The 25,635-nt window shown below is 38.5% G+C and overlaps 1 protein-coding gene and 2 non-coding genes across 10 annotated transcripts in view; all 3 read right to left on the bottom strand.

The window, feature by feature from the left end:
* The window catches only part of PUM1 (pumilio RNA binding family member 1), a 124,126-nt gene that overhangs the window by 15,513 nt on the left and 82,978 nt on the right, over positions 1-25,635 (bottom strand). For 5 of the 8 annotated variants that reach the window (XM_052656114.1, XM_052656122.1, XM_052656130.1 and 2 more), the window contains 7 exons: positions 21,210-21,348; positions 19,826-19,969; positions 18,616-18,912; positions 17,303-17,539; positions 6,016-6,283; positions 3,522-3,651; positions 1,549-1,683 (listed from right to left, as the gene is read on the bottom strand). In XM_052656114.1, coding sequence (XP_052512074.1) covers positions 1,549-1,683; positions 3,522-3,651; positions 6,016-6,283; positions 17,303-17,539; positions 18,616-18,912; positions 19,826-19,969; positions 21,210-21,348 — 1,350 coding nt within the window. The remainder of the gene's footprint in view (positions 1-1,548; positions 1,684-3,521; positions 3,652-6,015; positions 6,284-17,302; positions 17,540-18,615; positions 18,913-19,825; positions 19,970-21,209; positions 21,349-25,635) is intronic. The other 3 variants (XM_052656135.1, XM_052656144.1, XM_052656151.1) reach the window with 2 other exon arrangements.
* On the bottom strand, positions 490-574 carry LOC128044043 (small nucleolar RNA SNORD103/SNORD85). Its single transcript, XR_008199023.1, has one exon. It is a non-coding gene; the product is annotated as a small nucleolar RNA SNORD103/SNORD85 (small nucleolar RNA).
* LOC128044046 (small nucleolar RNA SNORD103/SNORD85) lies at positions 21,021-21,097 on the bottom strand. The gene has a single exon (XR_008199026.1). It is a non-coding gene; the product is annotated as a small nucleolar RNA SNORD103/SNORD85 (small nucleolar RNA).

Genomic DNA, 25,635 nt, shown 5'->3' with positions numbered 1-25,635 from the left:
AAAAATTTTAAAAAGTCAACAATGTATCATATTCGTCGGAGAGGGCACAGATGTGGAAAATACCTGGGCAATCAAAATTTCCTGCTTGATTTCAGTAAGCAGGCATTATGGTCAAGAGAGGGGAAAAAGTTCCATGAAGATTAACAAGGAAAGATTCAGTCATCGCGTTTTCATCCTGGAACATCCCAGGGAAAATTAAAGCTGATAACGATCTGAACATTAGGAGAACACAAACCAGCAGCCTCGCCCCTGCTTCTGATCGCTCACACACAGCATCCTCTTCCTACCGCTGTGCCTCCTGTGCTGGGCACTGGATGGAATGAACTCCCAGCACGCTGCGTGTCACCTACATTCCCTCCGCCCCCGCCAGCATCTTGACAGGCCCGTCTCAGTCCCACAGCGTAAGCACTCTGGACTCCCCAGCCTTCCACTGCCATCGCCAACACCAGCATGGTGTCCTGTTTCGAACTGGAGGTGGTGGGTGCCTCGTCTGGCTCAGAACTTGAGTCCAGAGTAAAGATTCTCATTACCGAACTCTGTTCTCAGAGAGGGCAAGTGGCTCATCACTGCCAGACCATGGTCACCCCCTCCTTCGAGAAGGGCTGGGTGAATTCAGAGCCCAAAGGCTGAGGGCTCCAACGGGCAGAACCCGAGGCTCGAGGTACTGCCTCCCGCAGACACAGTGCGGCCTGCACACCCGCCTGGGGGCTGGCTGGGCTTCCCCAGCCCCGTGGTCTGTGTGGGGCCAGCTGGACCTCCTCCATGACAGCTCTGAGGCCGTGAGCCTCTTCACGCGCTTTCTGTGTCAGCTCCCACTCACAGCACACAACACCTCAGATTTCTGTCCCATTTTTTCCTACCTCCTCTGTAGCCTGGACTTCTCCTCCTACGAAGTCTGCCCTCAAAGGCGTGAGCACAGGCGCTCACGTCACCCTTCCCCACGTGTGCTCTGCGGGCAGTGCTCAGTCTCAGCTATCTGTGTGCTGGCGACTGGCACACAGTGGGCACCAGGTCTAGCTAGGCAGACCTCTAAGTGTTTAACATGATCTGACTCATGAATCTGCCTGACAATCCTCTGAGTGGCCAGACCAGGTCAGTGTGCCAGACCAGGTGCTGCCTTAGGCAAGAGCTCGTTCAATAAACGGTGGAATGAATGAGTAAGAGGGTGCAAGTGAAGAAAAGGTAAAGAACAAGGTAAAATGGAAAAAGTTTTGTTTGTTGGGGTCAGTTGGGGTACAAGAAATTGACTACTTTACTTTCTTCACCTCTTGCCAAATGCAAAACCCACCTCTAAAATCACACCTACTAGAGACTTAATTCTGGTCAAAAGGAAACGTGTTTGAAACCACTGGTTTTAACACAAGACACTTGATCCACTAAAAATTTACAAAATTAACTGCATGATTCATGCTTGCCATGCACAGAAGGCAGCCACAAGCACCAAAGGAAAGCTGAGAGAACACTAAAGACTGACAAATTTACAAGGTTCACCACATGCACCGTGAAGAAACACCGAACACCAAGAGAAAAGTCAAAGGGGAAACTTACAATTACCTGCTGGTCTGAGGGAATAAACTCAAGAGCTTTCTGGATAACACGGCAGCCATACATCTGCAATGCCAATGACAGGACGTGGCCTCGAATCCGCTCAGCCAAAGCCAGCTTCTGTTCAAGGCTGCCAAACTAGACATAATGTGTGGGTGAGCACCATTACTTAGGTAGAAAGAAAGAAACCAGAAAAAGCAAAGCATTCATTATTCTGTATCAACCACTGGCATACCTCTTTTAGCCCTGTCATCTGTGATTAACTAAACCTTTTGTTTATAAACCCTTTGTTTCTTCAAGGCAGTACTTTATCAGAATCTGATTAGGAGGAACTCTTTTTAATGTTAAAAACATGTCTCAGATATCCAACTGTAGTAGTTTCTGCTAAGCAAATACCCAATTCCTCAAAGATGCCCTTAACTCATCAATACTATTAAATATACCTATATGCCATTAATTACAAGAGCATTTACATTTATTCTAAAAACAACAGTACAGGTGGAAGACACAGCTTGTTATTAAAGCTTTAGACAATGTCTGAAGGATATCTGAGGATTTCTTACAGCAAACCCACATCACTTTAGGTGTCTGAGTCTGTAAGTTGAAGTGAAAGAACTGAAGTTCTCTCACCTCTGTGAAGTTTAAGCCAAAGCACACGTGCACACTCTTCTGAATGTGCTGCCCTACCCTACTCTCTTTATGCAAGTCAACAGGGTCGGGGGAAAGTCGGTAAAATCAAGGGGTACGACTGCACAGTGTTAGGTCTTCCTAGAAGAATGCTTCTCCATCCTCGGTTTTTTATTTTCATTTGAATAGCGTACGAGACTGATAGAGACTTTATGATTAAGGATGCCCAACCCACTCATTTTCCATACGAGGGAACTCAAGTCCAGGGACATTCTCTAAGTCAGAGGAGGTCTCCAGCTTGTCCCAAATCGTACTGCTATAATCAACTGCTCATTTGGCCAGCCTAGCTATATTAACCTCTGGAGTTGGAGAGCTCTATATTTTTACATATACATGACAAAAATGGCAGTGAAAAGGTATCTGAAAGTCAAAATTGTAAGAGTCATTTTTAGGTTGATTCCTTAATCCACAGCTAGAGAATTCAGAGTCAAAGAACTTAGATCATGATAAGAAAAGCTGGGAAGATAAAGACTGTGAGTGAGCCACTTTTTAAAAATCTTCACAAAAAAACAAAAAAATAAGACGTAAGAAGATTACAAATTTCTCCTGTTGAGGGACAGGTAATGTGCAGAGTTGCCCCGTTTTACCCCTGTACCAAATGTTTCATCTCAATGTTTCACTCCTTTCTGGATTTATAATAGGGTTATTGATACCACGGCTGTGTAGTATATCACAGCTACAATGGTCAATTTAAAAAAAAAATCTGTGCCTTTCTGACATTTTAGTTTAGAAGAGGAAACAGACATTAATCCAACAATCTCACTGATCCTTTCCAAAGACAATGATAACAAGAGTAGACATTATCCGCATTAACAGGAATAAGGAATCAAGGCTGACGGATCACCCATGTATCAATCCTCATGACTATGGTTTATGATGAAAAACACTAGAGTTGGTGTTCAAAGATAATTCTCTAGGAAACCATTTTTTAAATTTCTTTTTCAGAACTTTACTGTGGTCCTCCTAAAATTATCTGACACAAATTTTTTCCTCCAAACATGACACTTTCAGTGATACTATTTTGGCGATCACAAATATTGTGCTGGATGCTAAATGAAGAAAGTGGTTCTACAAACACGTTTCTCAAGTACACTAGCATTATCTGCTTGGCTATCTAAACAATGCACTTCTGCTAACGAACTGGAGAAACATTTAATCGTGCTTCAAAAAGACCACTCACACTTCATTTTAAGGACTGGAATGAAATTGCAATTCTAAAAGTAGCTAATGAAAATCAAAATGCTGTGGAGATTCTCTAAAGGCAAAAGACAGAAAGAACAAAGGCTTACTTCAAAGAACTTCTGAATGACGTAATTTCCAAATACATCCACCATCAGCTGGTAAGCGGCCTGCAGGATTTCATTGAAGACAAGTTGGCGTTCGGCTGGTGTGGCACGCTCAAGTTTCAGCTGAATGAATCTGAAGAACAAAGTAAAAAGAGCAATCACAGCATTTTAGGAAGACTTGGAAAATATCTAAAGACTAGCTCAATTTATATAATTTTTCAGTTCTGAAGCAATATGTATTTGTGTGCATATGCATATACGCACACACACCACTGTTACTTAAATAAATCACTTGAGCTCACTTACTTGAAGAATTACTGAAAAGGAAAAAAGTTGTACTGTGAAGTATCCCCTATTTTAACCAAGCTTTTAAAGTATATTTAAGTTTCAGTATATGTCATTACAACAGGACGTGTATTTCCGTGTGGGATGGACGGAGAGATGAAAAGTGGGGCAGAAAAAAAGAGAAGGTGAAGGCAAGAAGCACAACATCAGGAGAACTTGGCCAGACGCTTTCTCTTAGAAACCAGTTCCACATCAATAAACTTAAAAGCCCATGGTCCCTATTTTAGTCTTCAACACACATTCGTATGAAGTACATGTGTAGTACATATTCATTAATGGTGTGGAACAGTAGTCATCTATGCGCAATATCTTTCTAAAGTAGCAGCTACTCAGTTCGCCTTTTTTAGCCCAGGAGACTTTATTTAAAAAACCATGTTTTTCTCTTAATCTGGACTTTAGAATTTAAATATGAAAAATCCTTGCCCACTAGCAAGCTGGTAGAATTTAAAGAGGAGGCAAATTCTTTGGGAGTTGTTTTAGTGGAATCATCAGAGAGAAAAAAACAGGGAGAGAGAAGGCTGGATGATGTCATCAGAACTGCCTTTTCCTGAGGACGCAGGTCCCTTTCTGTGAAGTCCACTGGAACAGGGAGCAGTAACCAAAGCCAAATAATAGCATTTTCTAACCTCTGTGCAGACCCTTACTTCTACAGAAGGGAAAAACAAAGGAAAGTGGTGGCAACATCTTATCCTTGAGCCTAAGGATCTAAATTTGCATTTGAACAGTGTCTCTTGGAGAGAAAGATTCTTAACAGTGATTAAAGTAGCAAGTATTGTACACAAGTCTTTGTGTTAGTATTTCTGTTTTTCTTGAACTGTAGACATTCTGTGAGGTTCTCATGAACAAAGGAACAGCAGGCTAATCTTTCAGAAAGGTAAAAAGGTTTGTTTCAGCATGTGATCCATATTATTGTGGCTCAGTCGCGCAGTTGTGTCCAACTCTTTGAGACCCCATGGACTGCAGCAGCCCAGCCTTCCCTGTCCTTCATCATCTCCAAAGCTTGCTCTAACTTATGTCCATCAAGTCAGTGATGCCATCCAACCACCTTCTCTGTCGTCCCCTTCCTCTCCTGCCTTTAATCTTTCCCAGCATCAGCGTCTTTTCTAAAAACTGTTTCCGTATCAGGTGGCCAATGTATTGGAACTTCAGTTTCAGCATCAGTCTTTTTAATGAATAATTCAGGATTGATTTCCTTTAGGATTGACAGGTTTGATCTCCTTGTAGTCCAAGGGAAGGACTCTCAAGGGTCTTCTCCAACACCATAGTTCAAAACCATCAATTCTTTGGCACTCAACTTTCTTTATGGTCCAACTCTCACAGACATGACTACTGGACATGACTACTGGAAAAATCATAGCTGTGACTATAGGGTCCTTTGTTAGGAAAGGAATGTCTCTGCTTTTTAATATGTTGTCTAGGTTTGTCATAGTTTTTCTTCCAAAGAGCAACTGTCTTTTAATTTCATGGCTGCAGCTGCTATCTGCAATGATTCTGGAGCCTCCAAAAATAAAGCCTGTCACTGTTACCATTGTTGCCTCATCTATTTGCCATGAAGTGATGGGACTGGATGCCATGATCTTCATTTTTTGAATGCTGAGTTCTAAACCAGCTTTTTCATTCTCTTCTTTCACTTTCATCAAAAGGCTCTTTAGTTCCTCTTTGCTTTCTGCCATAAGGGTGGTGTCATCCGCATATCTGAGGTTGCTGACATTTCTCCCAGCAATCCTGATTCCAGCTTGTGCTTCATCCAGCCTGGCATTTTGTGTGATGTACTCTGCATCTAAGTTAAATAAGCAGGGTGACAATAAACAGCCTTGACGTGCTCCTTTCCCAATTCTGAACCAGTCTGTTGTTCCATGTCCGGTTCTAACTGTTGCTTCTTGACCTGCATACAGGCTTCAAAGGAGGCAGGTAGGTGGTCTGGTATGCCCATCTCTTTAAGAACTTTCCACAGATTACTAAATGGCTACTGTCAACCACTTTGTATTTCATGGCTCTTACAGCCTCTAAAATAAATAATAGGAAGTATACCAAAAGGTAAATTTTGTTTCATTAATTTTATAGCAATTTCCTTAGTGTACACCTTATCTGAGGCATGGAATTTAAGGCATTAGGATTTCGGTTACCTTAAGTGCCAAAGCCAAGTCCTCACCTGGAACCATGCTGGTCTTGGGAAAACTCCATTATGTGCCCAGCAATCTCCCGCAATTGTAAATTGGGATATCGGTTATTTCGAAAATCTTCCAAAAGCCTGCTCCTGCCAGAGGGCATGACATCAGACATTCCATATCGCAAACGGGAGGAGGAAAAAAGGGTGCTGCTGGGGCTGAAGAGGCTGGAGGCACTGCTTGCGCTGCGGTACTTGGCTTCAGCGCCTGGAGCAGCAGAGATGTATCTTCCACTGCCGTTTGTGAGTCCTCCTGTTGGTTACAGAACAGGAGAACTCAAGACTCATTCTTAAGGAACTTTGTTCAAGAGAAGAAAAAGCATCCCATACATGAAATCTTGTATCACCTCTGATTTCTTTTCAATCTGTTGCTTTTGTGTTAAGACTCAATTCTATTAGCGCCATGATTTTTATAAGGCCAGCTCACCAAGTTGGAAGAAAACTTTTGCACAAAAATTGAGTGGAGAGTGCTATTAAACACTGATAGGAGACTGCTAGCAATAACGGAGCAAGGGTTAGTGAGTCCCTTCATAATAAGTGAAATGAGGAGGAACATTCCTGCTGTGTGAATCAGGATCAGAAAAGACAAACTGCACAGAGACGAGAGCAGTTTTCCATTCTCATCTCTGTGGAGATTCCTGCCATCAGTGAATAATCCCCACTCCCATCTGAAACCCTTTCTTAAAAAAAGAAAAATGGGGTACCCAGGTTAGTCTGTTTTATATAGTGGGTCCCCCCAAAAAAGTTTTGAAGGCATGATTTTGCCAGTAAATAAAAGTATGAAAATCACTAAGGCAATGCAGGCCAACAATTAGACATAAGGGATAGGAAAAAAAAAAAAAAAAGCATATATACTTGAAACGGAAGGCTTTCAAGTTCTTCATCAGGAATGGACAGCATCTAACTCCTACTGGAACAGAGCCTGAAGTAATTACAGTAGCAACAACTTTCAGGCCACTAATACTGCCATCTTGACTGCTGACAAAGAAATAATCACTGTGAATCCCCAGACAGAAAAAATAGAGGAAAAACTGGAAAACCTATCAAAAGGTAAAACAGAATTTTAAAAATTATGAGTATCTATTTTCTTTGTTTTTTTTTTTTTACGATACTGGTGTTTTTTTTTAACTTTAGATTGTACTATAAAAAGGATGTGAAGCCTTTTTTTTGGTTCTTCTCCCATTCCTACATTGCAAAGTAGGTAAGAAATACCATTTAAACCACAAAGAGAGCAGATGAATAACAATCCAGGAACCATGAGAGAAGTCACCCAACATGAACTGCCTGTTAACTACAGAGTTTTTATGACAGTCTGGTCTGGAGTTCAGTGGTAGCTACAAAAGAACACTCAGCTTGGATTTCTCCACGGAATTCTACGGTCCAGTTTCAAAGGTGTGGGTCTCAATGAAAACTGTGGAACCAAAAGGAAATGGCTCACATTTTTAAGTAATTAAATAAAAACTACTTACTGAGCATTTGTCCTATGTCAGCCTCTATGCTAGCAATATTTCATATCCACTGTCTATCAAATTCTTACTGGCAATACGGAAAAGGGAGTTCTAAAAGTCCCGTACAAGTAACAGAAAATTAAGGCCCAAAGATATGAAATGCCTCTCCAAAGACACAAAACTCAAATTCACCATGGCCAGAATTTATCACAGAATTCTTAACTCCAGAGTTACAGCTTCGCAACCAACCACACAATACTTCTTTTCAGATAGTTATACAGTTTTCGTTTTCTAAAGGACATTGTTATTCTGGTCAAAATTTCACAATATTTCTTAATCCAAAAGGAAAACATTCCTTTCAGCAAAGAAGACAGGAGGCTTGTAAGAAAAACGAACAGTAGACATACGGCTGCTTTTTATTCCATTTCAAAAATAATTATTTTTTCCCCTAGTCTGAGAAAGGAGACAAACAGGCAAAGAGGAAGTAATAAGACAGGTCAGCAGTACTGAAGAGTGTGATAATACCAAGTAAGGTGGTGAAGAAGGAGGCATGGCATGAATACACAAGGTTTTGAAACAACTCAAAGGTATTTTACAAACCTGGTCACTAACAAAGGCACTCAGTGAAAAGTAACAAATCAACAAAAAAACAACCAAACTCCTAAAAGGCATGAGAAACATCCAAATTAACATGGAAGGAAGCCAGATCCTTGGTTTCAAGGCTGAATTGTGGGAACCAACTCTGAGCACTGCCCTTTTTCTCTACTTCAGTTACACAAGCCAGCAAATGCACTTATTGTTTAACCCATTATCAGCTGGATTTTCTGCTACTGTGGCTAAGAGCATACTGACTAATCCATAACATAAAGGGTTGGAGTGAATAATGGGCAGATTTACACATCTGCCCTGAAGTTTTGATTTTTGGCTCTGGTATCCTTGGATGCCAGACAGGATACACAAGCACACACACAGCTGTTATTATTGAGAAGGGAAGTATACAAATCTGAAAAAAAAGTTTCTGTAGGTGCTATATTATAAATGGCAAACCAACCGTTAATAGGAATATTCTGCTCAGGCCAAATAATTTTCTTTAAACATTAAGCCAATGGTTAAAATTTCTGCTTAAAAAATGTGGTTTCCTGTTGTTTTTGAAAATGTATCCGGCAAAGAGTAGACCATCATTACTTGTTGACTGCAGTTTCTTTATAGATACATAAAGGTATTTTTCTAGTTCACTATGGTTTACACACCTACATGCACTTATGCCCAAACTTTCATCCCTTGGAGGTAGCCTCTGAGAGTGTTTAACACCTGTTTTAAAAAGAACATTACATTCAGGCCCTCTAAGGGAGCCTCCTAACGATTCCACAAAGTTTTCAGTAATATTTTGATGGTGGTGGATTTCATAGAGCTGTGTCCTATGACACTTCCACAGAGATCAACAGCTTAAATGTTTTGTGTATATGTAGGTTTCCTGCTTCACATGTAAGGAATGCGGAAGTCACCACTTCACCCTAACAAGCAAAAAACTAAACAGTCTGAAAAATCAAAAATTCTTCTTGGATCCATAAAAGAGATGAAAACAGAGAAAACCACTGCTGCCAAGATCAGAAAGACAGACATACAGGTCATCACGGCTAACCTGACCACGGACTCAGACACACTGCCCAAACCAGTATCAGACTAGGAAATCCTGAACTGTAACCACCAAACTATCAAGTGTTGAAATATGCAACTCTAGCCTACCCAAACTATCCTGTCTCAACAAAGGGAGAAGGAAAAATACTAAGAAACATTTGTGAAGTTGATGGTCCAGAGATACAGTCTCACTAACACAGTGAGACCTAATTGTAAGTCTACAGAACACTCTCCCTTCCCTCACACTTCACCATCACATTACTAAAAACCTACTTATGGCATTTCCTTTCGCTTGATATTATCAGGCACGGCTATCGAGGCATAGTAAAAAGCAAAAAAAAAAAAAAAATCTGAAGAGTAAGGGCACACATCAGAAACATATATGACAGGGATATCGAATTTTCAGAATGGGAATTTAAAACAATTACGATTAATATGCTAAGGGCCCTAAAATATACAGCATGCAGGAAGAGATGGGCAATGTAAGCAGAGAGATGGAAATCCTGAGAAAGAACCAAAAAGAAACGCTAGAGATAAAAAGTATTGTAACCGAAATGAAGAACACCTTTGATGGGTTTATTACCAAACTGACTACAGATGAAGAACGAATCTCTAAGCTAGAGGATCTATCAATAGAATCGTCAAAATGAACAGAATATCCAAGGATTGTGGGGAAACTATAAAAACTGGGAACATACACATAGTGAGGATATCAGAAGGAGAAGAAAGAGAGAAAGGAACAGAGGGAATATCTGAATCAATAATGACTAAGGATTATCTAAATCAATGTCAGACACCAAACTGCAGATCCAGGAAGCACAGGGAACACCAAGCAGGAAAAGAAAGCAAAAAATTATACCTCCCAACTATCATCTTCAAATGACATAAAATCAAAGAAAAAATACTGAAAGAAGCCACAAGAAGAAAAAAGTCTTACTTACAGAGAAGCAAAGGAAAGAATTACATCTGACTTCTCCTCAAAAAGCATGCAAACAAGAAGAGAGAAGAGCATAAGTTTTGAATGAAAGAAACCCACCAACCTAGAATTCCGTATCCTGCAAAATTATCCTTCACAAGTGAAGGAGAAATAAAGACTTTCTCAGCACACAAAAAATTGATGGAATTTGTTGCCAACAGATGTGCCTTGCAAAAAATGTCAAAAGCATTCTTCAGAAAGAAGTATAAATAACACAGGCCACAAATTGATCCATATAAAAAAAAGAAGAACCTCAAAAAAAGAATAAGTAAAAGAAAAATTTCTCTTATTCTTAACTGATCTGACAGACAATAGTTTGCTCGAATAGCAACAATGTATTCAATTATGCATGTTTCTGTCTACATCATATACATACATATACACACATATGCTTTTTATACAGCTGAAATGAATGACAGTAATTACACAAGGGATAGCAGATAAAGGTTAAGATTATTCTGTGATTATAAAGTCCTTTTATGGCCATATTTGAAAGTGGACCTTAGTTAACTGTAAATGTATAATGATCCTAGTCAAACCACTGAAAAAGTTGGCAAAAAAAAAAAAAAAAAGTAGTCTAACTGACAGGCTAAGAAAGGAAATAAAATGGAATCATAAAAAATGCTCAATTAAAACCACAAGAGGCAGGGACTTCCTGGTGGTCCAGTGGCTAAGATTCCACACTCCCAATGCAGGGTGCTTGGGTTCGACCCCTAGTCAGGGAACTAGATTCCACATGCCACAACTAAAGATTCCATGCAGCCAAATAAATAATTTCTTTTTAAAACCCACAAATGGCAGAAAAAGAATGAAAGACAAACATAGAAACAAAAAATAGAAAACAACAAATATAGTAAACATTAATCCAACTATATCAATAATCACTTTGTCAATGGTCTAAATGTACCAAATAAAGAGACTGTCAGAGTGGGTCAAAAAATGCAATTCAACATATGCTGTCTACAAGAAACTAACTTTAAAAATACACACATACAGATTAAAAGTACCATGCTAAATTAAGAAGTGCTTCAGTTACTTTATCCAAAGGGTTTTCTAGTATTCCAGCCATCCAGGATCCTATCCTCTTGCTACATGGAATGTTTTCATTCATCTGGTTTTGTTTTCTGTACTCAGAGATTTAGTAGATGACTAAGGGGCAAAACCCTGCTTTCTTTGCCTTTTACAGAAAACTTCCCAAGGCGCTCAACATCTGGTTCTGAATTTAACACAGGCAGAGGCAGTGCTGCTCACAAAAATGTTTATAAAGTAGTTTTCCTCAAACCACTCCTTAATACCATAACCAAGCAACCCTTCATGAAAGTAAGCCTAAGAATAATTGTCTTTAGTGCACAATGCTGAATCCAAACTATGTTAACTTTCACTCGGTTAGTTTTACAGATGACAAGTCACTTCAGAGAACTAGGTAATCAATCACAAAATGCTACATTTCCATTTAGAACAGGAGGCACACATGACTAGTAAACAATCTGAGATTACTACAGGTTCAGTTCCGTTCAGTCGCTCAGTCGTGTCCAACTCTTTGTGACCCCGTGAATCGCAGCACGCCAGGCCTCCCTGTCCATCACCAACTCCCAGAATTCACCCAAACTCATGTCCATCAAGTCGGTGATGCCATCCAGCCATCTCATCCTCTGTCATCCCCTTCTCCTCCTGCCCCCAATCTCTCCCAGCATCAGGGTCTTTTCCAATGAGTCAACACTTCTCATGAGGTGGCCAAAGTATTGGAGTTTCAGCTTCAGCATTATTCCCTCCAAAGAACAAGCAGGACTGATCTCCTTTAGGATGGACTGGTTGGATCTCCTTGCAGTCCAAGGGACTCTCAAGAGTCTTCTTCAACACCATTACTACAGGTTACTGAACAATAAATTGGAAACATCAACTGCAATTCAGGCAGGGCCAGGGAAAATTATTTTGTTTGATCTTTGTTTTTCTTAAAGGATTAGGAATTCTACCATGATAATAAAACTAAATGCTTGCAAGCAATGGACAATCCAAAATAAAACTAGAATTCTATTCACAATAGCATTAAAAAAATAAAATATACTAGATCTAGTTTAACAAAAAGCATGTAAAGACCTGCACACTAAAAATTTCAAAACTTGGGAAAAACAGTGCACGCAAAAAGATGAACAATCACCTACCTTGTGCAATACACAAAATTAACTCAAAACGGACCAAAGACTTTAAGAGGTAAAAAAACAAAAATTTTAGAACAAAACATATGAGAACCTCTTTAAGACCCTGAGTTAGGCAAAGATTTCTATACCATAAAGCATGATAAACTGGACCTCATCAAAATTAAAACTATTTTTAAAAAATTTAAAGTTACTACACTTCAAAAACAACCATTTAAAAAGAAAAAGACAAGCAAAAGATCAGAAACTATGTATATGCAAAACACATATACATAAAGTCTGATCAAGGACTTGATTCCAGAATACAGGGCTTCTCAGATGGTGCAGTGGTGAAGAGTCTGCCTGCCAATGCACGAGACCTAAGAGATGTGTGTTCAGTCCCTGGGTTGGAGAGATCCCCTGAAGCAGGGCAAGGCAACCCACTCCAGTATTCTTGCCTGGAAAATCCCATGGACAGAAGACCTGGTGGGTCCACAGTGTCACAAAGAGCTGGACACGACTGAAGCAACTTATTAGCACACATCCAGAATATACAAAGAACCCTTACAATTCCACGGAATAAGACAAACAATGCACACCCAAAACTGGGCCCAAAAAATGAGTGGACATTTCACCAAAGATCCACGAATGGTAAGATGCTATGCATTACTGTCATTAGGGAAATGCAAATTAAAACCACAATGACATAACTATTTCATGCCCACTAGAATGGCGATGTTATGTAAGAAAAATAAGAACAAATGTTGGCAAGGATGTAGAGAAATTGGAATCTTCCTACACTGCTGGTGGGAATGTAAATGATGAAACTGGAAAAGTTTGAATTTCTCCCAAGTTTAACATAAAACTTTTACATTCAGCAATTCTACTTCTAGAGAAGTGAAAACATGTTTCTATAGGAAAACATCTAATAGCCAAAAACTGTAAACAACAAACACCCTTCAATTGTGAAAAGTTAGACAAAAATGTAGCATTATCCAGAAAACAGGACAGTTCAGCCAAAAAAAAAAAAGGGGGGGGGGATAAACTACTGACACATACTATATCATGAATAAAATCTCAAAAACCTCTGAAGAAGAAAAAAAAAAAAAAGAAGCCAAGCAAAAGGTCACATACTGTATGGTTCCATTTATATCAAATGTTCAGAAAAGACAAATTTAAAAACAGGAAGTAGGAAATTCCCTGGCAGTCCAGTGGTTAGGGCTCTGCACTTTCACTGCAGAGGGCGCTGGGTTCCATTCGGGGTAAGGTAACTAAGAATCCCTAAGGCTTGAAGCACACACATATCCACCCCCACATGCAAAAAAAGAACACAAACAGAAAGTACATCAGTGTTTGACTGGAGCTAAGGGTGTGAATGGGCTTCCCTGCTGGCTCAGCAGTATACAATCCACCTGCAATGCAGGAGTCATGGGAGACGAGAGTTGGATCCTTAGGTCGGGAAAATCACCTGGAAGAGGCACGGAAACCCACTCCAGTATTCTTGCCTAGAGAATCTCATGAACAGAGGAGGCTGGTGGGCTAAAATAGGGTCACGAAGAGTCAGACATGACTGAAGTGACTTAGCGCACGCACATATTCAAGGGTGTGAATGGGGATTAACATAAATGACTAAGAAAAATCTTACAGAAGGGATGAAAATATTACCAACTTGATTTATGCTAAAGATTGCACAATATAGGAAGTTACTAAAAATAACTGAATTGTACGCTTGAAAGGAGTGGATTTCAAAATATGCAATATACAACTCAATAAAGCTGTTTTTCTGGGACTACCCTGGTGGTACAGTGGCTAAGACGCCACGATTCCAATTGCAGGGGACGTCAGGGAACTAGATCCTACGTGCAGCAATTAAAGAATCCCCATGCCACATCAAAGATAGGAGATCCTGCGTGCCAGAACTAAAATCCAGAACAGCCAAATAAATTAACAGATATTTTTTAAAATAAATTGTTTTTAAAAATAGAAATCTGATCTTTAAAACAGGTGTGGAAAAAAACAATGAAGAATCTATAGTAGGTACTCAACACAAGAATGTTGAATAAATAAGGAGGAATACAATTATTACAGGCAGTGATGTTTTTTCAGAGTATCCTAACACATGTCTGTCTACTGGGAGGAAGTGTGAAAATATACGATAACACTGAGAGGAGAGCCACACTGGGATAACAGAGATACAAGCTGGAGTGTGCATTCAAACACTTATAGCTATGGGGTATCACAAAAGTCATTAAACCATGCTGAGTTTAAGTTTCCCTGTAGAGAGTCATCTGAGTACTTAACACAATGAATGAATGCTTACTTACTATGGTTGTTAGTGACCTGAGAACTGATAGTTGGTGGCAGCAGTATAGTATTAATAGTAAAAACTACATTAGGAATGGCCCAATATATATTTGGTAAAAAAAAATGTTACATTTCCTTGGTGACAGATGGTAAATAGACTTCTTGTGGTGATCATTTTGTAGTGGTTAAAACTAAAGCATACAAGAACCTTTTTCTCAAGGAAATAGACTGAGGTGAGGCAAAGCACCACCAATCAAGAAACAAAATTCCTCAAGAGTGGCATGTATCATTAAACATTGCACATGCAACAAAGGCAGTCCAATGGAAATACATACATCTAAAATGCTTATACAAAGTAAAATATTTTTAAAGGGAAGGTATGTCAAAAATAAAACTAGGCAGACAGCAAGAGTCATTAAAATAAGAAATAACCCACAGCAACAGTTCGTTCCTTCTTCACAGGGAAATCATAAATTAAGGAGAAGGACGTATTTTATTAAATTGCTGATATATTGGAAAGAGGAAAGGCACCACGCATGCAAGTAATGTTTCCAGCTCCATTTTCAAACACCTAGAGCCATAGCATTTAGTTCAGAGGCTGATACAGTCCACAGGACAAATCTGGCCTGCCACCTATTTTTGTAAATGAAGTTTTATTGAAAGATAGCTGCACATTTATTTACATTTTGTCTGTGGCTACTTCTGTGCTTCTATACCAGAGTTGAATATTGACTACGAGACTGACTGACAAGCCCAAGATATCTACTATCTGGCTGTTTACAAAAAAAACTTTTTGTAGATTTCACTTGTTTACTGTTAAGTATATGCTGATACAGTTCAAATGTTTAAACCAAGGAATTAAAGGATAAGAGTTCTGACCCTGATAATGCACTGGTTTAGAAGATATTCTGGGCACATTACATGACAGGATATACCCTGATGCTGCTTTGGAGTCTGTTCAGATATGAGAAGACCTAAGCAAGATTTAATTCAGTTTCCTCACATCTGTATCATAGGCATAATACCATATCTTCCAGAATGGTATGTACAGCACCCAAAACTCTTAACAGTAGCTGGTAATAACTATTCAATAAATGTTAATGCCTTTCATCTACATACTAAGCTGGGGCTTTCATCTCCTCCTTGTAAGTTTACATTAACCCTCATTCTTTAAAGCCAGGCCTCCTGTCACAAAGAGACACTGTTGGGCAATATACCCTATTCCTTATTTATCCAATATGGACCTGGCAATCTGTAACACCCCTAAAACTTTTCTAAAGTGATGTCCATATATAACATGAGACAGTTTCATAACTATCGTTCTTATGTAAAACCTCAAGATACACACACACACTCTCATATGTCTATGTACAGACATACATAGTTTTGCCTTAGAACTCATTTCTCAAACTCAGAGAGCACTCTTAGTTCTAGAATAATAACTATATTATCCTATCCCCTTTAAGACTTTTAATTTTTATAATCATTTTTCAGTCTTTGTCTTTCCAAATAAAAAAGGACTGATCGTTTTTCATCAGTCCTCATTTCTGAGTCCATAATCTTTCTGGTCAAAAACAAAGAAAGAAAAAAAGAAACAAACAAACAAAAAGATCCATGTAAACTACGGACTTTGGATGATAATGATATGCCAATGTAGGTCCATCAACTGTAACAAAGGTACCACTCTGGTGGGGGACAGTGATAATACGAGAAGCTATAAATGTGCAGGTCAGAGAGTACAAGGGAAATCTCTATGTTCTCCCCTCAATTTTATTATGAGCCTAAAACTGCTCTAAAAAATAAAAGCTTTAACTTAAAACAATAATAAATAGAAGATTTAAAAATCAGAATCCTCTAGCAAAATGGTATTTCCCAGGACAGTCCTGATTCAGGCTTGTCATCACAGATGATTATTAACAATACCCCCATTAGCTCCCTTAAGTGTCCTGGATTGCAGCATGAATTATATGGTCACCACACCTCTATGCCTCAACTTTCTCCATCTAAAAAATAACTCAGCACTTCAAAATACAAACTTAATACAAAACTAGAGGAAGGGAGTGTGTGTACCATCTTCCATCTTGAAAGATTTAAAACTTTGCCACCCAAATTGTTAAAATAAGTTTCTTTTCATTCTTAAAGCTGGCTGCTTAGCAGCCTCTTTTCCCTCGTCATTTTCCAGGATCCAGATGGTAACATTTTTTTAAACCCCATGTACAAAATAAGCTAAACATATAATTGGGAAGGATCTATACTCATTAGCATCCTGTGTAGTTTAAGAATGTATATAGAAATATTTTTTAAAGAATCTGACGAAATTTTTAAAACAAAATGCTTTATGTGAGAAAGTAAGATATTAAACATTTACACGGGGAAGGGAAGGGAATCTGAAAAACAAGGCTCAATATTAACTGTGGTGCTATTTCAGTAGTGTTACTAAAGTTAATGCACTCTTTGTCTCGATTTTCCAGCTTAAAGGAATCTGTACTGTTTACACTGAAGGATTCTCACATGCAGCCAAAGAACAGCCAGAGATGTTCATACTAAAGCTGAAGTGGATATACACGGGATGCACCCAAACTGGGATAAATTCCACACTGCTGTGCTGCCTAGGTACAGCCTAAATAACATGAGGCACTTTAGGAAGGCACAGAACACCCAGGACACCTCTAGGATGAAGGGATTGTCCTTTGCTTACGCAAAGTACTTCTAATGTCATCAGTGGCAAGAGATTTCTAGAGTTCAAGGTGGTGCAGAGTAATGGTTCTTACCCAGGTTTAAGCTTGAAGAGGATCCATGTGAAGAGAGGGAAGGAGGTGGTGTCTGTGAATGTCCTGGTCCCTGACTAGGGAGAGGCATGCCCACGGGTCCAGGAGAGGAGGAAAAGCTAAGGCCGTTATAAAAACTGTGTCCAATGGGGGTCAAGCTGCTCGATGTCCTCTTATAAAGGTCACTGCTGCCAGTCAGGGAGTCACGGCGGGAGCCACTGCCAGTGTTGGAGTTTGCAACTAAAATGGAATTAAAACAATGCAGATAAGAACAGGCCTGTTCTTCGAAGAACAAGCCCAGTGACCTGTTCCTAACACTTTGATCCAGACTCCTTACCACCGCAATTTGTCAGCAGAGACAGCCTAACTGTTCATGTGGCAGTTCTAGGGGCAGGTAGAGTAATAAAGAGGACATGGCTCTGTTAACATGAAACGTTTTTTTCAAACCATCACACGTATGTTAAAGTCTCCTTCCTTTTGTGTCTCATATTATGGGGTAGGGGTGGGTTAAAATCCTCTGATGGTCACACAAGTTATGGGAAAGGTGAAAGAAAATGGGCTAGAAAGAATGCCTTTCATCAACCCAAAGGTTCTGGTAGAAAAATGGAGTAGAAAAAAGATTTGTGAAGGGGGTATTGCCCCACTACACAAGACTTACATGAAAAAGCCTGCTTTCTCAAAGGGTTCAATCAACAGATATTACTAGCCCCCAATTCCAATTTAAGATACTGTCTCTCAAATAAACCCCTCTGCTTTGATCACATTGTCTTACAAACACTGCAATTATTCCAGCACTTTCCTTATTATTTCCCGCTTTTTTTCTCCCATTAAAACATTTAAAATATCTTAAGTCTTTTTTCCTTCCTCCCACTTTTCCATAATATCCACCTTAATTCTTCTCAAGACTAGAGAAAACTCATGACTCTTTAAGGCCTGCAGGTTGTGGAGTATACCACCCTAAGATTTCTGGTAAGTCCTCCTCCCTCAGTTTTTCATATCCACATTTGTATACTTCCCTCCACATTCTCCCCAATGCCTGCAGAAATCTCCCCAGATTTTCTAATCCTTAAAAAAAAATGGACTCTTAGAATATAAATAAGTAGCAATGTGTGTGTAAACCTGAAATAGGCCCCAAATGTATAACTTGATTTGAACAGTCCATTATCTCAAAGACGTGTGGAACAGCTGGGTTCCCACGGGACTCGGTCCAGATCTGCCTGTGGTATTTGTCCAGGGTTCCATGCACTGTCAGTAATTCCATAAAGATTGTAAAAAATAATTAAAATTTAGTTTCAGCACATCAGTGTGATTTCTACCTGCTGTTCCAAACCCTCCAAGGGCTGATCCCAGGGTGGCGCCGAGAGAACTGCTACTTCCAAATCCCAAGGATGTGTTGGCAGGCTGGGCGGAGCCCTGGGAGAAGAGGGAGCTGCTCTGTGAATTGCTGCTCAGAGAGTTGTTGCCGTAGAAAGAGCTAGATGCCAGGTTGTTACTGGGCTGCTGCTGGGGCTGGGGCTGGGGCTGCTGAGTTCCTAAAGGGCGAAATGGTCCATTTGTTGTTCCAGCAAGACCACCGGCTGCTCCATTTGCTGAAGCTGCGGCCGCTGCAACAGCTATGTAGAAGAAAGCAAACCATATGGCTATGAAAGAGACTGGCCACATTTCCAAACTGCATTGTTATCCTTTTGAAAACCTTTTAATGCTGCCATATCTTTTCAAAGCAGACACAAATCTTGTAAAGAACTATACAAATCTGTCTTTGATCCCTTCACCTGAAGCTTCTACTAATATTTTTCTACTTCTACTCTCAATTCAAACTCAAAATACCTCTGGAGCCAAGTTCACTATGTGGGCAGATTATAAAAAGTCTATAATTTAAGATAGATCACTATGTGGGCAGATTATAAAGAGCCTATAATTTAAGATAGATATGGGTATCAAAAGTACTCATTTCAAATACAACTACTTCCTAAAGTTTCAAGTTCTACAATTACCTACATTAAGGACATTTTCTCTAGAATCACATACTGAAGCCCTGCAATTCTTAGGACACTTAAGCGTATTTCTCTCCCCTAGATATCCCCACTGTTGTTCCCAAATTTATAATGTATATAATAGTACAATATATATATATGACATACATAAAGACTTAAAAATCTATTGCTGCCCTCCCCCGCCATAGCAAGAAACAAAAACAAAACAAATACCAAATTGTCTTAAAATAACGATATGAGTTTCTGTGAAATTAGCCTTGGACTTCTGCCAACAGTGCCATTTTGTGTAAGTAATCCAACTTGCTATGCTCACAGTAGAGCAGGTCCTTGCTGCTAACCAGCTGGTACACACTGTCAACAGAATCAGAATCTATCAAGGTCATTTGCCACTTCTGACTCTTTCTCTTTGAAAAATTACAGGATAGAATTCTTACTCTGAAAATTGTCAAATAAAGTACCTTTCAACATAGCTTAAGAATATCATCCATTCTCCCTTTTAAATCTGAGTGAGTCCACTAAGACATAAGCTCACCTGCTTGTGCAGCTGAGGAACTAATGATGACTGGGGCAGGAGCTACAAGTCGAACAGGAGCTCCCAGACCATTCCTCGCTCCTGCATTCACCACAAGGGCACCGGTTTGGTCATAGTAAGCAGCGGGAGCCAAGACTGGATAACCTAAGAATATTAAGATGACAGATAAGCATATATGAAGCTAACAAATGTTTCCTGGACACCAGCATACTGTAAATAGTTACAAACTCAGCACTAGGGACAGAAACACCTAGGTTTATATCCTGGCTTGACCACTTAAGATAGCAGCATAACCCTGAGAGTCTGGGTAGTATCCTCATAAGGTTAATAATAATACCTGACTCACAAAGTTCTTGTAAAGATTAAAAAATGAGTGTGAAAGATGTAGCATGCTACGTGGCACAGTAGGGGGTAGTGTAATTTATTATATACCAAGTGTTAGAAAGGGAATTTAGTGGAACAGGGAACAACTGTACTCTTCAAAGTGCTAACCACAGTTATCACCAGCAACCATACACTGACAATTATTTTATGCTTTCCTAACTATACAATTCATATCACATAATCTAAATATAAATATACTGCAAGTGATCAGGGAAACTCTAGACAAGCTTCCATTAACAGGTTCTTTCAATACTCTGAGACAGTATCTTCAAATGCTATTGAGCCATAAGATTAATTACAGTTGACTTCATAATAAAACATAAATGCTTAGTAACTAACAACATCCATGATCTAAGTTCAAGTTACTCAGTGAATTCATAAATAGATAAGCTGATCTAACTATATGCCAGGGTCAGTGAGAATCCATAAACTTATACTGAGGTCTCAGAAGGACTTGTTTAAAAGGCAAAACCTCAAACTACAGGCAATCCATGCAAAGAATAAGACAAGGAGACAGTAAGCTAAGAATAACATGTATTCCGCATACATATCAATCACAGGTAGACAGCTACAAAGCACCTCTACTATTTGGGAGAAATTCTAGAAATGTAAGGGGAACATGATCAGAGAATACTAGGAATGTCTTCCTAATAATACTGTTCACAAGTATCAGCCTTGGAGTGATGCTGATGCAACCTAGCCACTCCTTTCATTCTTAACACTGAGGGAGAAAACAGACTACCACCAAAGGAAAACAGGTTAATCTACGCTATGTGTGGAGGTTCACATATTTCCAACATGTAAGATTATGACTGGCTCAGAATACTAGGTGCGCTCATCAACGAACTATGGTCTAAGTGAGGGCAAGTGTATGTCATCCTCGCCAGTCCCCAAATGATGACAAGCCTAAGCAAGTCCAAAGTACTGCCATTCTCCTCTGAACCTCCCCCAATAAGCAGACTTTTTCCCCAAGTGACGAGGGACAGCAATGCAGCCTCACCTGGCATGCCTGCAGCCAGTCCTTGTCCAAATGCAAGGGCAGAGTTCACTGCTGCGGCTGCCACTAGTGGATCGGCTTGCTGTCCCTGCTGGTTCTGATTTGGGGTCAAAGGACGCTGGCTGGCTCCTCCACGGAGAACCTGGGAGACAGAAATAAATCAACGTTTTCTTCACTGGAAACATCTAAGACCCAACGCGTGCTTACGTTAAATCAACTTTAAAAACTGATGATTGTAAACCATTTTTCCAATAATGTTTTTATGTGACATGGATGTTAGGATTAAAAAAAAAAATCAATTAATAGCATTTCATAAAAAAAAATAGCATTCCATATAGTGAAATTTCATTCTACCACTTTTAGTTTAAGAAACATATTACCTTTATAAGAGTTAAAACCATTTAAAATAATTCAGTCATTAATCAAATACTTAATGCCTAACATCTGGCAGGTATTAGGGATAAAGCAATGAAGCAAGACACACAAAGCTCCTGTCTTCTTGGAGTTTTTATTCCAACAAATGGGAGCTAGACAGTAACCCTGTAATAATCAAAAGAGGGTGAAAAAAATTATGCTAGAGTGGATGAGAGGTTTAGATATGATAAACAGGAGTAATTTACCCATATCACCAAGTTATAATATCTGTACTAAAAAAAATAAAAAAAACAAGCAATAAAAAAGGTTGTATTTTCTTTATGGAATATGAGAACAAAATGAAATCAACATATTTGACTGTAGAAGGCATCATTTTTCCTCATAAATTTCACAGACAGCAATCTAAATCAATTTAAGTATCAGTCAAGAACACTGACATTTCAGTGGAGAATACCTGTTCTGCCACTGTGATAAAGGATCTTTTTCTTTAAGTAATGAAAGATAAGATGCTGATAATCATTGTTAAGAATCTATTTCAAAAGATCTATACATGACAGTAAGTAAAAATGCAAAACTGAGTAACAAAGCTAAAATTACCAGTTTATGCATTTTGCAAGGTTTTCAAAGGTGAAGTTCCTATCAGATCATTTTCATTATCACTTTGCTATTTATAAAAGTTACACATGTAATCAAGAGCCCGTGTACAGAGACACACTACTATCAAATCTTTATTAAATGAGTATTTAAAATGAAAGACACTGTCCATATTGGCAAAAAGAGATGTACAGACACTAAATCCACCAAAAGTTTCTCATTTCCTTATCCACAGAAGTAGTGAGAGTAACAGCTGATCATGCAAATTTGTAGAAGTATTAGAATTAATGTCTGCAAGGCACTAAACCTAGTAACCAGGAAACAATCAATAACCAATAGTTAATTCCTATCAAAATATTGGGCAATTTATCTGTGACTGAAAGAACTCTAATGGACTTTATAAGAGAAGGAATGCTTCATTCTATATAGACAGAGGACTCAAGAGAAGTTGCACAGATAAGAGTTTGGGCCAAGACTGAGATGCCTCACCAACAATCCAGAAAGGAAAAGTAAACAGCATTTACAGAGATTTGGCAAATACTAATAGTTCAAAATTTTTTTTAATTTTAATAGAAGAAGGAAAATAAATGAAAACATCCTTTTCATAGGGCATAATGAATTAGGCTTATGTTTTGTTAGAAGCTGTGTATAAAGTCACAGAACAGGGAAATGGACAAGGTGTCAGAAGAAGGTGGTAGTCCAGACCACTGAGCTCTGTTTTACAATGAAGAGAGCAATGTGTATCCTTTCAGTCAACTCTCTAGAAATCGATGCGGTACCCTTGATGATAAACCAAAGTTTTTAAGTCAGCTCCCAATATTCATATTTTAATTTCATAAAGAAATGTCAAGCCTGGGAAACAAATATGTAAAATTTCACAATTAACATTTTACACATCAAATAAAATCAACAAAAATGACTATTTATTTGTAAAATGCTATCCTACGAGTCAGTTTACTATTTTCATGATGTAAAAAGTATTAAATTCTAATTTCTTTTCAAAGGTAGTGATTTTAAATGCAGCATTAAAATTTAGTAAGCAAGCAGATGCTCAACAGAGATATTCTCACAATCATTCATCCTTCTATAGTTCATCATACCTGGTAGAATCATCATCTATATAGTCTCCCCTCATCTAGAGGCTTCAGAAGGCATTCTAAACTTTTCTCTCATGATACAACACCCAGCATCAAGGCACCACCAAGATTACCACCATGCCTGAGTTCACCTAATATCCAGAATTTTTTCTTCACCAAATATTTTGAAATTTTAAAAAACATTTTTATCAGGTGTCAAAGGAATCTTTGAAAAGAATGAAAAAAGAATCAGAAAAAGGATGGAGTGGCCAAGAGGTCAACTCCAGCAATTAGATTTGGAAAAGAGTTAGCATATCTAGAAGGTAACAAACGCTTTCTGATAAAAGGCAAAGGCCAAAAAGGTTGAAAGTTTTAAAATGACCTCTCATTTAAATGACTACGACCAAAGCAGTTCACCAGGAAAATCATATTTTTCTAAAACATCTGAAGTCAGAAACTGGCAAAAATGACACTGGAATGAAAAAATGGATACTTGTCAAAAGATAATTTGAATAACAACTTTTTCACAGTAGAGTCTGTTATTGTTGGTGACAGAAAACTCAGAAATAATGCACCTGTCACGCTCAATTTATAGCTAAGGATATATTCAGAGACGTCATGCAACTTGCCTTAGTTGCAACCAGTTAGTGGTAGAACAAAGACCAGATCTCAGGTTTTCTATCATTCTAGATATCACAATATGGTCAGAAGATAGCACAACTGTGAACTTACACACCTGTGTTCAAATCTTGACAATTTAATACGTGTGTGACCCTGGGCACAGAAATTCCATTCCCTCAATCTTACGCTGGGAAGTCACGTAATCTACTTATTAGAATTAGAATGAAAGAAACTACATAAAGAGCGCTTAGCTTTAAACAAAAAGCTTTCAGTAAGATGTACTTATTACTACTTTTCTTATTCAGTCTATTCGAGCTGATCTGAAAACACAGCTATTACTTCAGTCTTCCAAATCCAGGATCTGGCAGCCATTTAAAACACAAAGATCATCACCTGAAAAGTACCAACTTTCCACAAAGAGTAGCTATTAAGAAATTCATCTGCACGTGGTACCAGAAGTGTACCCACTGTAAAGAAAACCACACATTAACTTCCAAAAAGTCATCTAACTGAAAAAATACTGAGCCAGACAAAACTAGCTAGAATTTCAAGACCTGGTTTTTCTATCAACCTGTGAAATCTAAGAAATTACACACTTTATTAGTGAGAATGATAAAAACCAAACGATTCTTGTTTGGATCATTAACATATGTACATATATGAGCATGGTGTTTTTCCTCAAAACGAAAAAAAAAAAAGCTTTAATTTGATGATGCTTATCAAAAGCCTAAATGCTCGTTTTATTTGCTCAAAAAAATTTCCATTTCCAGGACATTATACCATGGAAGTAATCAAGGACTTATGCAAAGGATATTAAGCTTATTTATAACACCAAAATATTACTAAGTTATAGCAGCAGTTACATAAATATAACAAATAATAATGGACTGGTCAAAATAAAGAATGAGGCACTCTTCGACGGATTTAAAAACAATAAATAATACAGAAGAGTATAATAACAAGATGCAAAGTTGTGTGGACAGCATAATCCCAATTTTATAAGAAATTAATTAAATAGTAAGACTAGAATGACAGATACCAAACATTTATACTGTTTTTTTTCTGACACAAAGATTTAAGGGATTTATTTTTCCCTTCAAGTAATTCAATTCACAACTTTCAGAAATAAATAGGTAGGTATTATTCTAGCAAGCAAGAGAAAATAGCCTAATTTAAAAGACACTTAGTTTTGCAATTAACTATTCCTTTTCTCATCTTGGTTAAAAAGCTTGCTGCTAAGTTACTTCAGTCGTGTCCAACTCTGTGTGACCCCATAGACGGCAGCCCACTAGAGATTCTCCAGGTAAGAACACTGGAGTGGGTTGCCATTTCCTTCTCCAATGCATAAAAGTGAAAAGTGAAAGTGAAGTCACTCAGCCGTGTCCGACTCTTCGCAACCCCATGGACTGCAGCCTACCAGGCTCCTCTGTCCATGGGATTTTCCAGGCAAGAGTACTGGAGTGGGTTGCCATTGCCTTCTACAGGTTAAAAAGCTTACTCTAAATTAAAAAAGATATAAATAGGTTTAAGATTTATGTCCAATTCAATAGATGTTACTACACATAAAACAGACAATCGAGGACCTACTGATAACACAGGTAACTATATTCAGTATCATGTAATAACCTATAATGAAAAAGAATGTGAGAAATATATAAATATATATGCATATGTGTATATATGTATGTATAACTGAATCACTTTGACACCTGAAACTAATACAATACTGTAAAAAAAAACTATAAATTTTTTTTTTTTTATAA

This window comes from Budorcas taxicolor, chromosome 2 (assembly GCF_023091745.1).
Source record: "Budorcas taxicolor isolate Tak-1 chromosome 2, Takin1.1, whole genome shotgun sequence".
NCBI lineage: Eukaryota > Metazoa > Chordata > Mammalia > Artiodactyla > Bovidae > Budorcas > Budorcas taxicolor.
The sequence above is the reverse complement of the archived record's forward strand: the minus strand, read 5'-3'. Positions and strand labels throughout refer to the sequence as shown.